The sequence below is a fragment of the Seriola aureovittata genome, chromosome 5 (genome assembly GCF_021018895.1).
Source record: "Seriola aureovittata isolate HTS-2021-v1 ecotype China chromosome 5, ASM2101889v1, whole genome shotgun sequence".
In the NCBI taxonomy this organism is placed as follows: Eukaryota; Metazoa; Chordata; class Actinopteri; order Carangiformes; family Carangidae; genus Seriola; species Seriola aureovittata.
Window position 1 is genome coordinate 14144597 of NC_079368.1, and position 14842 is coordinate 14159438.

The window sequence follows — 14842 nt, forward strand, 5'->3', positions numbered from 1 at the left end:
CCTGGTGACGCTATGGTGTCTCGTGTTGCCTTACCGTGCCCCTTGTAAATTGTATGTTTTGCGCATAAAGTTCCGTTCTTTTGCACCATGGGGGATGTTTACGAAGGCCGTTTGAGTCTAAATAAAATTGAATTATAATTACTCTTACAGCTGAATACTTAGCTGAAGAAAACGTACGATATTATTTGTTTATTAGGAATATTTTTTTCTATTGAAAATGGACGCTGTGTTCACGTGTCTCGCCCTCTAATATTCACACGTTGAAAGCTCAGGCATCACAGCTAACTCCCTTCGTAGAATTGTATTTATTCAAAACATTTTATTTGACGGTTAATGTGGCCATTTGTGAACGTTAATCTCCCAATCGTCACATTTCCGAGAAAACCCGAACCGCGCAGCGTTTGACAGGAGGCTGTCCTTGGCTAGCCGAGCTATCCAAAGCGAGCTAAACAACGAAAACAAATCCTCTGCGTAAACAAATCATCTGCATGTATGTGAAGTTGTCGGTGAGTCTAAGTTAACAACTGTCTTTTACTAGTTCTGTAACGTCCAAAACACCCAATAGGATGTGAGAACGGAGAACTTAACACTAGTGTCCTGTTCAACCATCATAACTCAGCTAGCATGAACCCCAACCAAGTACCTTTGGCCTCTACGAAGTATTTGTTTCATTCTTAAAATTAACAAAAACTAGAGAAATAACCGTTAACATTAGCTAGTTTTGTTCAAGATAATGTCAAGAAATTCACAAATAAAATCAGCAGAACTCTTAATTACAGCCATTAACGGTTAGCGTTAGCTGACACATTAACCTGTTTACATTTTCAATTTTCAATTTAGTGATTGGTGGAACAACTGCCAGGGTTTCCTCAGAGCTGGTTTATCTTTATATCGCACCATCTATGATGCTCTGATACAAGTAAATAGAAAGTGAATTGAAAGTGAGTTTGACAGGCATTGCATGTTATATAACTAATAGTTTGATGGTCTTTCAGCCTCCTGTTTGCTCTCGTTCAGTGTGCAGCTGGGTTGTTGCAGGTCCTGTGTTTGTGTGCCCTCCCCTTGCCCCCCCTCAGGTCAGAGCTGAGGGTTGGGGTCTGGTCTTGGGCTAATGTCATTCAGTCCCGGTGAGGAGGGGGGTCTATCTCAGGCTGCCCCTAACGTCAACACAGAAGACTTGTTTGACAACCCCACTCAGACTGTGGCTACAGGGAAAACACCTGAGGATCAGGTGAGGGTGCATGTGTGATTGTGTGATTTGATTTGTGAGTGTAACATTGTTGAATGACAAAGCCTTTTTCCAGTAGGAAACAGGATTTACAGGATTTAGATTCTAGTTAGGCATCACAGATGTGACTGGTTGTGATTAGGGTTGGGTTCAAAGGTTAAGGGGAAAACAAAATTACCAAGTTACCTTGTGCATACTTACGTTGATAAATTGTTAGTGTATAACAAGAAACATTCACATGTTTTAATGATAAAAATGGCCAGGTCAGTGCTGAAAGAGAACATATAGTAGTCTTTGTTGACAATGAATCACTGGCATGAATTGATTATGTTTTATTTCATGCTGGGCTGATGGTGAGATTCTGCTCTTATTGAGCACAGTAGATTATACTATCTCACATTTATTATCTGAAGAAGTATTTTGACATGCACGGTCCTGTATATAAGACAGACCTTAATCTCTGATAAGGTTTTTGTTTCAGTCCTGGACTAGGCTGGTCTGTGATCAGGGAAGCCCTGGGAGTTATAAGCAACCACTGACAGTTTGATATAAGTAACATTGTACCTCTGTACAACAAGCCATGACATCTTGCACAATTTCAAGGCCATGCCAGTTCTGAAATACTTAGAAACCAAATTCTCTCTTCAAGTGATAATGAATTTGAAAAGGTGCAAATCGGATTCATTGCAATGTGCCTCCAAACAAGGCTTTAGAAAAACCATTCACTGCTTACGGAATCTGATGAACAAATGAGAAAGTACAAAGTGATTGTTTGTGCTCCTGTCCTCTCGGGCAGAAATGCATTCTCTTCCCCTTTCTGAATATTAGTAGGGCAGGGAAGAAATGGTGAGCTTGTGGAGGCTATTGACAGAAGCCACTTGCTGTTCTTCTTTAAGGTGTTCACACATTGTACATTTTTAGACACAGCACATAGACCGAAGGAGACAATAAAACCAGCATGGTGTCGCAAGCTAGTGTCAGTGTGTGTCCTCTTGTAAGTGATAAGCTAGAAACATACACGTACCTGGGTATTACGAGTAATACGAATCACATTATGGTTTAATATACTATACCGTATAAAGTCTTAAGTTGCAAACGTGCTGAGCAGTGCACAAACAGGAAGGAATTGCTCACAAGAATTTAAGACTGATTTTATTCTTAGGAATGGTGCTCCGTTCACGTTCCTGTTTATTTTCAGTCTTGCACATTACATTCCAAATTGAATTGCTGATTTGGCTCCTGTGTGTCATGTGGGAGTTGGTTGTTGTATCTAGCAGTATCAAGCTTTGTCTTTTCTTTCAACACAATGACACAGGACCAGCAGGAGTACCAAAAGTATTACTGGCAGCATTGTTTGTCAATGTAAGATATTCAGTGGAGGTAGATGCAATACTGATACAGCTGTAGCTGTAGCTGTATCAGTAGTGGAAAGAAGAGGAGACAAGAGATAGCTTGTAGAGGAGGAAAGAATAAAACAGGGCTTTGTGCTTCCGTCCAAGAGGAGGCCTGATCCTTTTCTGTCCGACTGTCCTTTGCTTTGTCTGATAGTCTCAGGTTCCTTGATAGGAGCTTAATAGAAGAGTGCTGACTTAGCTCAGACTTCAGTATTTACTTATTCTGGAAACTGCAGAGGTGAATGGTGAGCTGTTCTAAAGAAGGAAAACACAGGTCTGTAAGTAGTGTATAGAGCAGGCATTTACCCTTACCAGGTAACTGAGCAATATTGCTGATATGAAGAAGAAATGTTGATTTAACATCTTGACTGTGCTGGTACAATTTTTTTCCAGGTGTTGCCTGTGGTGGATGAGGCCTCTCCTTCTTCCACATCCTCCTTTGAGATGCTTGACATGGAGTCGGTCCCAGCTCCTTACCAAGAAGTGCAGCCTCACTGGTTCTTCTGTCGACGGGCCGATGACAGCACCTCCTGGCTTCCTTTCAGCATAGAAGACTCTGAGAAACTAGAAAGGGCCTTCGACACTGGTAAGGGGGTGTATATATTTTACATGTACATTATACTGTATACTGTACATATGTGTTTTGTTAAAAATGGATTATCAGGGTAGGTATGTGAAAAGAAAGGAATGAGTTGCTATAAACAGCAGTGAGAAGGATAAAATGTCAAAATAATACTGTTGCCAACCATGGCCTGATGCCCACTAGGGCACTTTACTGTCTTGACAGGACATGCCCACTGTTACTAGCAGTTTAACGGCAAGTTGATGTTTAGTTTCAGGGAGGTTTTCGGTTTTATTGTCAATATAGAATAGTTTTTTAAAAAACAAAGAAAAAAAAGAAAAAGAAAATACATTCATTCATTGTTGACATTCAAGGTATTCATGCTTCCACTTATAATTGAATGGGCTGTTTAAAAAGAAAGATCCCTTATTTTGAAAATATGAAATATGTTTTAAATAAAATTGATTTGAATTTTAAATGAATACTTGACATTATGAGAAGATAGATATCACTCTAATGTCTATACAGTAAATATGAAGCAACAGTCTGCAGCCGGTTAGCTTAGCTTAAAGACTGAAAATGGGAGAAAAAGCTAAAGCAGCTGGTCTGACCCTTTCCAAAGTAATAAAATCCACCTCACAGCATCTCCGAAGCTCAGCAATTAACATGTTGTATCTCATGTGTTTAATCCATAAAAAACAAAAACAAAGTGTAAAAGTCTTGTGTTGTGGTTTTACAGAAGGTTATGTGCAGGACTACGCCTTCAACATATTGAATATCTACATTAATAATCACACACATACCTCATGCAAACATATAAAGCAATAAAAAGCAGCACGGTCTAGACTTGCTCTATATGAAAAATACCCTGAGATATGATTTGGCACTATATAAATAAAATTTGACTTGACTTGACTTCTTGTCTTTCCCTGTGACAATATAATTCTCTCTAAAGCGAGACAGGGTGGCAGTGTTTTTGCCCACAGCCCGATAGAGGGTAAAATATGTCCATAATATTCCAGAAGACTGCACTTAGCCTCCTGATGATGCTGCTGCAGAAGTACAAAGTCAGTGAGCAGTGATTGCTGCAAAGTAACAATGTAGTCTTGTGGGTAAATTCTCAACAGAGTTTAGCTTGAAAAGTAACTTATTTTCCAGTCATATGTCTCATTCATTCATCAGCCGTTCTCCAGAATCATTTTAGCCTTTTGCATTCCCATAAATAATTATTGCATGTACCGTTTTCCTCCATGCATTTAACACAAATATCTAGAACATCAGGGAACGTGTATTCTTACAAATCTAAAGCACTGTAGCACAACACTATTATACTCACTTGTCCTTGTAGAACCTTTGCTGAAAATCTAGGTTTTATACCTATTTATGTATGGTTACTTTGCAGGAGGAGACAAGGAGGAGGAGGTGGTGGTAGCCGTGGATGGAGAGCGGTATGACGTACATGTCAAAGAGAGGAAGCGCTACGCTGTGTACTGGGAGCAAGGTCCCACTGAAGTCCGTCGCTGTACCTGGTTCTACAAAGGCGATAAAGACACCAGGTTCATGCCTTACCCTGAGGACTTCAGCCAAAGTCTGGAGGTAGTCTGACACCGACACTGAGCTTATACCACCACACCGCTCATTCCCTCAGATTTTGACTATGTTCTCTTCCTAACTCTGTCTGTGCCTCAGTTACTCTTTTCATTTTTGTCTGTCTTTGATTTCTCCCCCACCCATCCTCCAATTTTTCAGGAGGCTTATATGATAGCAGTCACCTTGGACGAATGGAAGAGGAAACTGGAGTTTCCCACTGGAGAGACTGTTATCTTACACAATCCCAAAGTAAGGCCTGATGTTAAAATATCACCATGAACAGCATAATTAAATACACGACAAAGCCACACCACAAGTTAATATGTATTTTTTAGATTAGGTTCAGTGTTTTCCTCTCATAAGTCCTCCTCTCTTTCATTTCCCTGCTCCTCACTCAGCTGATAATGCAGTATCAGCCAATAGGATTGCAGGATGAGTGGGTGTCTTCCCCCTCAGAGCAGACCCGACCTCGAACAGTAAAGAGGGGAGTGGACAACATCTCTGTGGAAATACTTGATGGTATATGTGTAGGAATGTGGAATAAAAGCCAAATTCAGAAAGTATAACCTGCAGTCAACACTTGAGTGCTCATCATAATTCTGTGTTCCCAGGTGAACCAGAAAAGGTGGACCACCTTGTCTTTATGGTGCATGGCATCGGCCCTGCGTGTGACTTGCGCTTCAGATCCATCATACAGTGTGGTAGGTGTGTGTGTGAATATTTATTATTTATGTATATGCATATATTTATATGTATTTATGACACCTTGTCATCTTATCTCTCTCCAGTAAATGACTTCAGGAGTGCTTCCCTGTCCCTCCTGGCTTCTCATTATAAACGTGCTCAGCAGGATGGCCAGGTGGGCAGAGTTGAGTTCCTCCCAGTCAACTGGCACAGCGCTCTACATGGGGATGCCACTGGTGTGGATGAGTACGTATGAAGAGAGATAGAGAGTTTCCAAAAAGATTACCCTGTTCTACAATACTTATGTCTTCATTACTTGCTGAAAGTTGTCAAACTCTGGCTACCTGCATTTAATTTTCTCCCCTTTTCTCTGCTTTTCAGGGACATCCAGAGGATCACTCTTCCCAGCATCAGCAGGCTGAGACATTTCACCAATGACACTCTGCTGGACCTGTTTTTTTATAACAGCCCTACCTACTGCCAGACCATAGTGGACACAGTGGCCTCAGAGATCAACAGGCTGCACTCCCTCTTTAAACAGAGACACCCAGAATTCAACGGGGCAGTTTCAGTAGTCGGCCATAGCCTGGGTTAGAGCTGCAGAAACATACACACAGTCACAAACAAGTGCAACATAAAAAAGCGGAGTTTCAACTTGTCCACTTTGTCCCCTTAGGTTCACTGATCCTATTTGACCTGCTAACCAATCAGAGGACTGGATCAGAAGCCAGAGAGGGGGTACAATGACAGTCATAGTAAAAGATAACATCAGTATACTGCTAAAATGATTGCATATTTCTATGTATGTACATAAGACAATTGATTTCCTATTCTGTCTCTCTATGTGCTCAAGGTACCTTCTGGTGAGCCGTGTCGTCTGAATGGTGACACACTGGAGCAGACTCTGACCAGACTGGGCCTGCAGCAATACCTGGATACACTGCAGGCAGAAAACCTTGACCTAGAATCACTGGTAACACACACACACAGTGGGCATGCAAATTCAAGTGTAATGCATAGTTAAAAACGTATGTTTCTCTTCTTTTAGGCTCTTTGCCATGACAGTGATCTCAAAGTTTTAGGAATCCCTCTTGGACCTCGGAAGAAGATCCTGAACTACATCAAGAGGAAATGGCTTCCAGCGGTCAGACATGGGCAAAAGCTACCCCAAGTTCCTCTCCCATTTTTATATGGTCAAACAAATGTGGATTAATTTCCCTGCTGGTGGCTTTTCATCATGTTGTGTTTTTATGTGTATTTTTCGACATGGCCATCAAATAAGCATTTTTGTATATCTCACTCTAAACAGGATTGTAAGACAGGGACAGTGTGTCTGGCACCAGGGTTGCAAGTTCAAACCCAAACGACCAGTGATCATGACGGTGACCAATCTTCGGGACTGACGGCGCAGCAGTACCAGTTCCATAGGGAGCAATCTGTCACCAGTGCTGTAGACTATGAATACTTCGACGTGGGCATTGGACAGGTAGCACACATGCTTACAGATTCAGTACGATTATTTGTGCTTGGGAGTACCAGTAGCTGAAAGCTTTGACGCATCAAATTCCTGCTTCTCTTCCAACCCCCCCCCCCCCCCCCCCCCCCCCCCGCTTGCCTGGACAGACCAATGGAGGCATAGCCAAGGGACAGGTGTGTCTCACATAGTGTCCCCATGCTACCAGGCTTTGTGGGCAGGGAAAACTCAAGGCGATTGATTTATCGTGGCTATTTTATGAGCCATGGAGTTCCCATGGCTAAGTCACATTATACTGTGATTTGTGTTTGTCCCATTGAGTCGTACAATCCAATAACACCCTCTGTGTCTGTGCTCATCCGTTCCTGCATGAATGGTCAGTTCCCCGGTCTCCTCCTTACTTGCTTTCACACTCCCTCCCTATGAATGCCTGTCTGCCTGTCTGTTTTCAAACATCAGGGTTCACCAGAGGAGTATTATCTCAATTCCATCTGTCTTACTGGCTCTGTATTAGCACACGTGTTTCTGAGCCCACCCTCTCTCCCCAGGTATCCATTGATTACCCACAGCTGGCATTCCACCCTCAGACGTTTTTTGCATTTGGCTCTCCCATTGGAATGTTTCTGACTGTTCGTGGGCTCAAGCGCATCGATCCAAACTACACCTTCCCAACCTGCAAGAGTTTTTACAACATCTACCACCCGGTGAGTAATCACATATTTGCTGCAGGATTACACAAGCTTTCCTTTGCCAGTTACAGCATTCTTCTTACATAGTGAAACAGGTCATCTATTAAAAGTTACTTTCATCTCTTCCCTGTTATTGCTGCGTAGTATGACCCTGTGGCCTATCGGATAGAGCCCATGATTATTTCAGAGGTAGATCTGGAGCCTATGCTAATCCCTCATCATAAAGGCCGCAAGAGGATGCACCTGGGTATGACTGTCTATCTCTTTTTCCTTGTCTTTGTTGAACAATATTGTCATATGAGCTTCTGTTTAATGATAGTCTCTATTTCCTTTGTCCTGAAGAACTAAAGGACAGCTTGACCCGTATGAGCATGGATTTGAAGAACAATGTATTGGGATCACTAAGGACGGCGTGGCAGTCTTTTTCCAGGCTACCTGTTGCTGCACTGCCCCCGGTGGACGAAGGAGAAAGTACAATAGAGAGAAACCTTCAAGAGACACAGGGTAAAAGAAAATCACTTTTGTTTGTATTTGTGAATGTTGTGTGTGTGTGTGTGTGTGTGTGTGTGTGTGTGCAGAAGAGTTCTAACCCTGTCTCTTCATACTCCTCTCATCCCTCTTTGCATGTTACCACCCTCCCTTCCCCTCCCCTCTTCTGCTCTGTCTGGTGGTTGCTCCTGCGACCCTTCAACCCTTACCATTTTACCTTGAACCTCAGCCTCAGCGGCAGTCACTGCTTCTGCTAAGAGAGACGAGAAAAGTGCTGATTTTTGGACTAAAATACTGGAGTGGCCCAGGGCCCTTCATAAGTATTACTTCCAAGGTAAGCCAGGATAACCACATGGCTAGAGTAAATGAAAAAGCGACTAAATGAACTCTCTCTAGGTTATTATTAACTGCTTAGTGGAATGGTTGGTGATCACCTACTTTTCTAGCCTATGAGCATATGAAAGCCTATGAGCCTGTTATAGACTGTCTCTCATACAGCCTTTTATATTTCAATTTCCCTGGCTTGAATCTGGAAAATTTCCATTATTTAAGCAAGAAAGGCAGAAAATTACTGTCACTACTTCATTCCTTGTAGAAAATATGCTGCTGTACCTGCAGTATTGATTCTGATTCTTCTTCTGTTCTGCTACTTACTATGGTTTACTCTGGCACATTAACTTCTTCTCAAAGAGCAAATATTATGTAATGTAAGTCATTATTGCTGCAGGCTCTCACTACTCCTCTGCTCCTCCTTCCCATAATGCCCAACTGCATTACTCCTGCTGTACATCTAATCTTCAAGTTTAATTTACTGACACTTACTTCAGGGCTTTCCCTCCCTCTCTGGCTATCAGTTGTGATTGGTTGAGTTGAGTGCTTCACTGACTGTCAGCATCAGAAGACACTTCTGTAACCAGCCCATGGGACACTCTCTTAAGAGCTGAACATATAACACTTGTGGTGTAGTAGTGATACAGTTGTTTTTGTGAGTCATTTGCTGGAGCTGAACCAGCAGGTAATGTCATTCATCAGTAGCAAGTCACGTACATGCAGGTACACGTCCTGTCCTTTTCTAAACCACCTGGAGTACTTAATCTGTCAGTTCATTAAATGACACAAGGGGAACGCAGCTGCTATCAGAAAAGACCATACAATTTAAATTATGACTTTTTTTTTGTCAACTTTTCACTCTTTTTCCCTTAAGGAAGACTCAAACAAGCTCAGCTCAGCTCCCTAAATAGTACTGCACGGTACTAATAGTTATACTTTTTAATGTTATAATTATAAGATAGTAAATGCAGAATTAGGGTGCCGAAATATCCATTTTAAAACGCATGAAAAAGTAGCAGCCAGCTACTTAGGTTTTTGTGGAGGGCCAATTTGAGATCACTCTTAAGACAACAGTGTGTTCATAATATACCAACAAACACATTCATTCATCACAAAATGGACCCACTTTTACTGACATTTACTCAACATCATACTCTCACTTAAGAGTCAGTGCCCAAACATTTAACAGGTCAATTTAAAATAAACAAGTAAAAAACTTATCACAACTTATTTAAATTTATACAGCACTATTAGGAAATGTGATATGTAAATATTGTTTCTTATTATATGATATTATCTCTTAAAATGTTATCATCATGTGACCACTATGGCTGAATATTTCTGAGTTGCTTTTAAAACCTGCCCTATACCTGCAGTATTTGTAAGACATGTATTTGTTGCCCTTTCTTTTTTTAAATGAAATAGTTAAATCTATGTTATTTTAACTGTAATTGGTCAGCACATCGTATATGAGCAAATTATGCCTGTTGAGTTTAAGAATTTAATTCAGCTCCAGAGGAGAGGTGAATGAACCTGCCTCGTGTTGTATTCAACCTGCATTATTCTATAAATTCCCTTTGGTTTGAATGTTGTTTGCTGCAGACAGCAGCTACTTTCTTCTTTCCTGTCTTATTATATAATCTGTTCTTGTTTTACCAAAAAATATGAGTGAAAACAGGCAGCTGCTGCTAGCTATTATCATTGTTTCAGCTGTTTATTGTCTGTCTATACAGTCTTATCTGTATTGACTTCTGTCCCTGCAGTAGTGAGTGAGGAGGCAGAGTCCTCTGTGTCAACAGAGGAGAGAGAGCAGCCAGAGATTAAAGTGGGGATGTTGAATGGAGGACGAAGGATCGACTACGTACTTCAGGAAAAACCCATTGAGAGCTTTAACGAATACCTGTTTGCTATCCAGTCTCATCTGTGTTACTGGTGAGTCATGCATACCTGTTCAGAGGAGAGGTGAACTACAATAATTGTGTCCTTGTATGTTGCGTTCCTGGTATTTGCTCTTTGTTGTATCACATTTTATGTAGCAATTTTTAAAAATCTAAAATCATTTACGTTTTCCCCCCTTCTCCTTCTCTTTCTGTTTGTCTGTCTGTTAGGGAATCTGAGGATACTGCTCTCCTGCTGCTGAAGGAGATCTATGATAAGCTGGGTGTGGCCTTTGAACAGCCACAACAGTAATAAAAGTTTTACGAATGTAAACTTGCTAACATGACAGTAACCTGAAAGTATGAAAATGAAAGACAGCTTGACTGAGCTAGAGGCTCCACAATCCTCTTCCAGAATGCCTTACCGTCTGGGTGTTACCTGCCTGCCCTGCCCTCTCCTCCTCCCAACAGTTGAGACTGTTTGGCTGCAGTCAGGTGATCTTGTTTCAGATAATTTGTGGTAGTCATAGCTTCTTGGTTTCGTTTGAACTCCCACTACCGGACTGGGTTTGGTGTGTGAAAGTTGTTTCAAATCCACCCAAACATTACTGTCATGCTCCTGATGGCACTTTTTTTTTTTTTTTATTTGAGTCATTTTTTATTTAATTTTACTTTGCACTTTCACTTGCCAACAATTATTGACATATCATGCTTAAAGCTGCAGCTGAATAATATTGAAAAAAAATAATCATGTGAACCAGTGGACACACACAATAATTGTTCAAGTAAGAAGAACACATTAAGTTACGTAACGGGTCTAGTGTTCATCAAATTGGTTTGTATTTCAAACTGGGATTCATTCTCAGCTGGCATATCTATGTACTGTAGTTCACAAAAAATATATTTAAATATCCCAGACTATAATTAAAATAGTAGATTATAATCTATAGAATTTGATATATTTCTCAGACCTATGTACAGCCTCCAAAACTCAGAAATGTAGAACTATAATTATAATTAACTATAATCCCTATTATGTGTGTCCACTCTCTTGGCATCTCTCTTGACCAAGGAATCTCTCCCATAGCATAACATTAGACCTCCTCCTTACAAATAACCTGATTAGGAAAATGAAGGTTGATATTCTGTCTGTTACAAGTTTCCTGGCAGCTCCTTTTTCAGTCTTATACTGACTGTAAATGAAAAGTGAAGTTCATCTTTCTTTCTAACCACATTTTTTATTTCATTTGAATGATTTATTTCAGTTTGATCATATCTACACATGTTTTGGAAAGAAGTAATCCTAATGAAGTATCATGTCAGAAATGAAGTACAGAAATGCAGGTGCTTCAAAGGATAAGATGGTTGTCTTCTCATGGTGTGTGTGTTTGTGTGTGTGAGTACAGCATGTTATAGCATTGTGGGAATTGCACAGAAAGGCCAGTTCCACCTTTTCTCCTCTAGGTCTGTTCCACTCCTCCTTTATCATTCTCTTCTTTCTGCTCTGTTATAGATGACTCAAATGATATCTTGCTGTAAACCAATACCACCTTTGTATTCTTGATCTTCAGATATAGTTAATTCCAAGACAGACTGGGATCTGAATAACTTTTGCAAAATCTAAGGGCCAAATCATACATGATCCCATCATTTGTTCCTTTGTATGAAGGTATTGTGTAATCATAATTTCTATCTGTATTGCATGCACTTTTTTAAGTCAGAGCAGAGTTTCTCAACATTTCCTGGTGGTGACTGAATTAACGTTCCAATATTTACATAATTCTTACAGATGCAGCAATAACAGTTGTAACATTGAAATCACATGAATTTGATTTAAAGAGCATGATAAATAGATTATATATAAATTGTGTGATTCTGAAGCTAATCATATTTATTTTATGTAAAATATATTTTAAAAATATCAGTATATCATTGTTAGAAATATCTCAGATCTGCATCTGCAAATCAAGCAACATGAGGTCCAAACAACAAAGTTGAGAAACTCTCTCTGTTAGAGTGATTTAACTTTCTCAATGACTCATATCTTATGCACTGTCAGGGCATCACAGCCCCACCACCAAAGCTCTGAATCACCTGTATCTCAGCTCTCTGGGTGTAACATCCGCACAATTAACGAATTAACCGAATGGGGTTGTTCATTTTTCATTCTTTAGAAATGCACTGAACACTAAATTCCCATGTTGGAGTGATTTCCTTGAACCTCACCATTGTCTCTGTTTCTGGAAATATAAGTAATTAAACAGTAAAGACTCTGGCTCTTCCTCTTTACCATAACTACTGTTTTGGCATTTGATACTAATATGTTGATACCAAAAACAAATGTTTTCCTTTCTGAATACATACCCTATGAATATGGCTACATGTTGTGTGTGCCATAATAAAGCATTTCAAAGGTCTTGTTGTGTTCTTTGGAGTTCAATGAAGCATTCTTATTCTGGATCTGGAAACACAATGAATTAACCTGCAGCAAGTAATAAGAGTCGGGGAGGGGGTTTTAAGAGGAATAACTTCACTGTGGCAATTATAAATCACATACACAGCATCGGCAGTGATAAGCAACAAAGTACATTTACTCATGTACTGTACTTAACTACAAATTGAAGGTACATGTACTTTACTAGAGGATCTTCTTTTCATGCCTCTTTATACTTCTTGCATTTCACAGGGAAATATTGTACCTTTTCATTTGAGAGCTTTAGTTACTAGTTACTTTACAAATTAAAGGTTTATATACAAAACACATGAAGAGTCTGTAAAATTATAACAAAATTAAGTTAGAACTTATATTACTTCACCTAACAATACAATTACAGCTGTACAGGTTAGCTGATAAAATGATTAATTGATTGACAGAAAATTAATGGTCAAGTCAATTAATTAATAATTTACAAGAATTGCAAGCATTTCATGGTTCCAGCTTTTCAAATGGATTTATAGTTTTTCTTCTAACTATTTTCATATGTTATTTACCTATTTAATAATTTTAAGGCATGAATTATTGGTTGGACAAAACAAACATTGAGAATGTGTCAATATTTTTCTGAAATTTTAATTTAATTAAAGAAAAATCTGATTAAACCGTATGGAAATAATTCCTAAATAAAATAGTTCAAATCAGGTCCACCTCAACAGGAAACTACAACAGTAAAACCCTTTTTAAACATTAATGCGTCCGCAATAGTAATCTAATTGTAAAATTGAATGACACAGTAAATTTTTTCTGCATTTAATGTTTTTTATTTTAATACTTTCGTCCACATTTTACTGGTTATATTGAGATACCTTTATTTTATCCAGTACTTTGTCCAGCCTCGTTGCTATGACAAATTACTCGAGCATGCGCAGTCGCGAAATAAACACGGCATCACTTACAGCGGGTGAATTGACTATTGACTAACTTTGACAACAACCATGAGGCAAGTTGAAGTCTTCTACTTGGTTTGAGCTTTTGTTTGGAGCCATTCGTCATGGCTGTTCGCTATACTGTTCATGTATTTATTTATAGTTTACTTAATTTACGATGCTAACAGAAGTTAGAAGCTAACAAGTGACCAGAGTAACAGTCGAAATGCTGCACTGTCCGTTAAAGTTGCAATATCATAAACTAAGTAAGTAAATAAAGTAAGTAAATTATACTTACTTCAGTATCACTTTGTTTTTCACACAGTGTGCAATTGTGCCCACTGTGTATGATATGTGGTGAAGTCATTCAGAAATTAGGACTGCCATAGTGAGCCTCATGTGATTCACCTCAGTGGGAGTAAGTTATGCACTAAAGCCTCTCAGTTATTTTCAAAGGCTGGCCTGTCCCAGGAACCACTGCCTGATCCTCTAGTACTCTCAGGGTTTTTTAGCCATTGTTCAATTTTTCAGAAGAGACTAACAGAATGGCACAGGCTTGAGTCAAGAGGTAAGATTTGTTTCAATCATTATGTGGCTCTGCTGTATTGACACTCAGTAGGATGAATGGACCAATGATACAGCACACTTCCAGGTTTATACTTACCCTGTTGGTTAAATAATGTCTAACTAGCTTTTCACATGTTTAGAGTAATTATATTCAGTTTCTGTCAGCCTAGAGATGCCTTTTTTGTCACACTGATTGCGTTATTTGATCTGCATTTGAATCCAGTTTAGTTTCAGGGTAAGGGGGGTCAAAATGTAACTGATGAGCTTAGGAAATGAATGTATTCAAACAAACTGTGAGCTTTAACTGTGTGCGTGTGTGTTTGTGTGTGTGTATTATCATGCTAAACTGTGAGGGGCTGCAGGGGTGGGTTCTGGGTCACAGCAGGTAGTGGGACTGTGGTACAACAAGTGGAGCTGTGTTTTATGCCACCAACTCTCCCTCCATCATCCCTCCCTCCCCCTGGATCTCAGATCTGGTATTCAGCTGACTAACAATAGAAGAGACTCTTTCTCTCTTGAACAATGCTCTAACCCCTGCCAGATACCCCCATGACACACACTCTCCATCTACCCCCCCCAACTCCTTAGATTGAGT

The 14842-nt window shown here is 39.8% G+C and overlaps 1 protein-coding gene across 7 annotated transcripts; it reads left to right on the forward strand.

Annotated features, from left to right (window-relative positions):
• Positions 1-210: 210 nt before the first annotated feature.
• Positions 211-12734, forward strand: ddhd2 (DDHD domain containing 2). Of its 7 annotated transcripts, none has more exons than XM_056375387.1 (20): positions 211-506; positions 996-1231; positions 3016-3208; positions 4587-4780; positions 4934-5023; positions 5173-5293; positions 5386-5475; positions 5563-5704; positions 5840-6048; positions 6135-6196; positions 6312-6431; positions 6507-6602; positions 6768-6944; positions 7082-7108; positions 7481-7636; positions 7766-7868; positions 7964-8125; positions 8340-8444; positions 10204-10372; positions 10549-12734. In XM_056375387.1, the coding sequence occupies exons 2-20, from the start codon at positions 1112-1114 to the stop codon at positions 10628-10630; spliced, it is 2418 nt and encodes an 805-aa protein (XP_056231362.1). In that variant the 5' UTR covers positions 211-506; positions 996-1111; the 3' UTR covers positions 10631-12734. The 7 variants fall into 7 exon arrangements, with proteins under 7 accessions (XP_056231362.1, XP_056231364.1, XP_056231365.1 ...); XM_056375389.1 differs by having other exon boundaries at positions 1018-1231; XM_056375390.1 differs by having other exon boundaries at positions 1039-1231.
• Positions 12735-14842: the final 2108 nt, after the last annotated feature.

Coding starts and splice junctions, on each gene's coding strand:
- ddhd2 (XM_056375387.1), top strand. CDS start 1,112: ATGTCATTCAGTCCCGGTGAGGAGGGGGGTCTATCTCAGGCTGCCCCT. Junction 5,294..5,385: donor CTCTGTGGAAATACTTGATG/GTATATGTGTAG, acceptor CTGTGTTCCCAG/GTGAACCAGAAAAGGTGGAC. Junction 5,705..5,839: donor GATGCCACTGGTGTGGATGA/GTACGTATGAAG, acceptor TCTGCTTTTCAG/GGACATCCAGAGGATCACTC.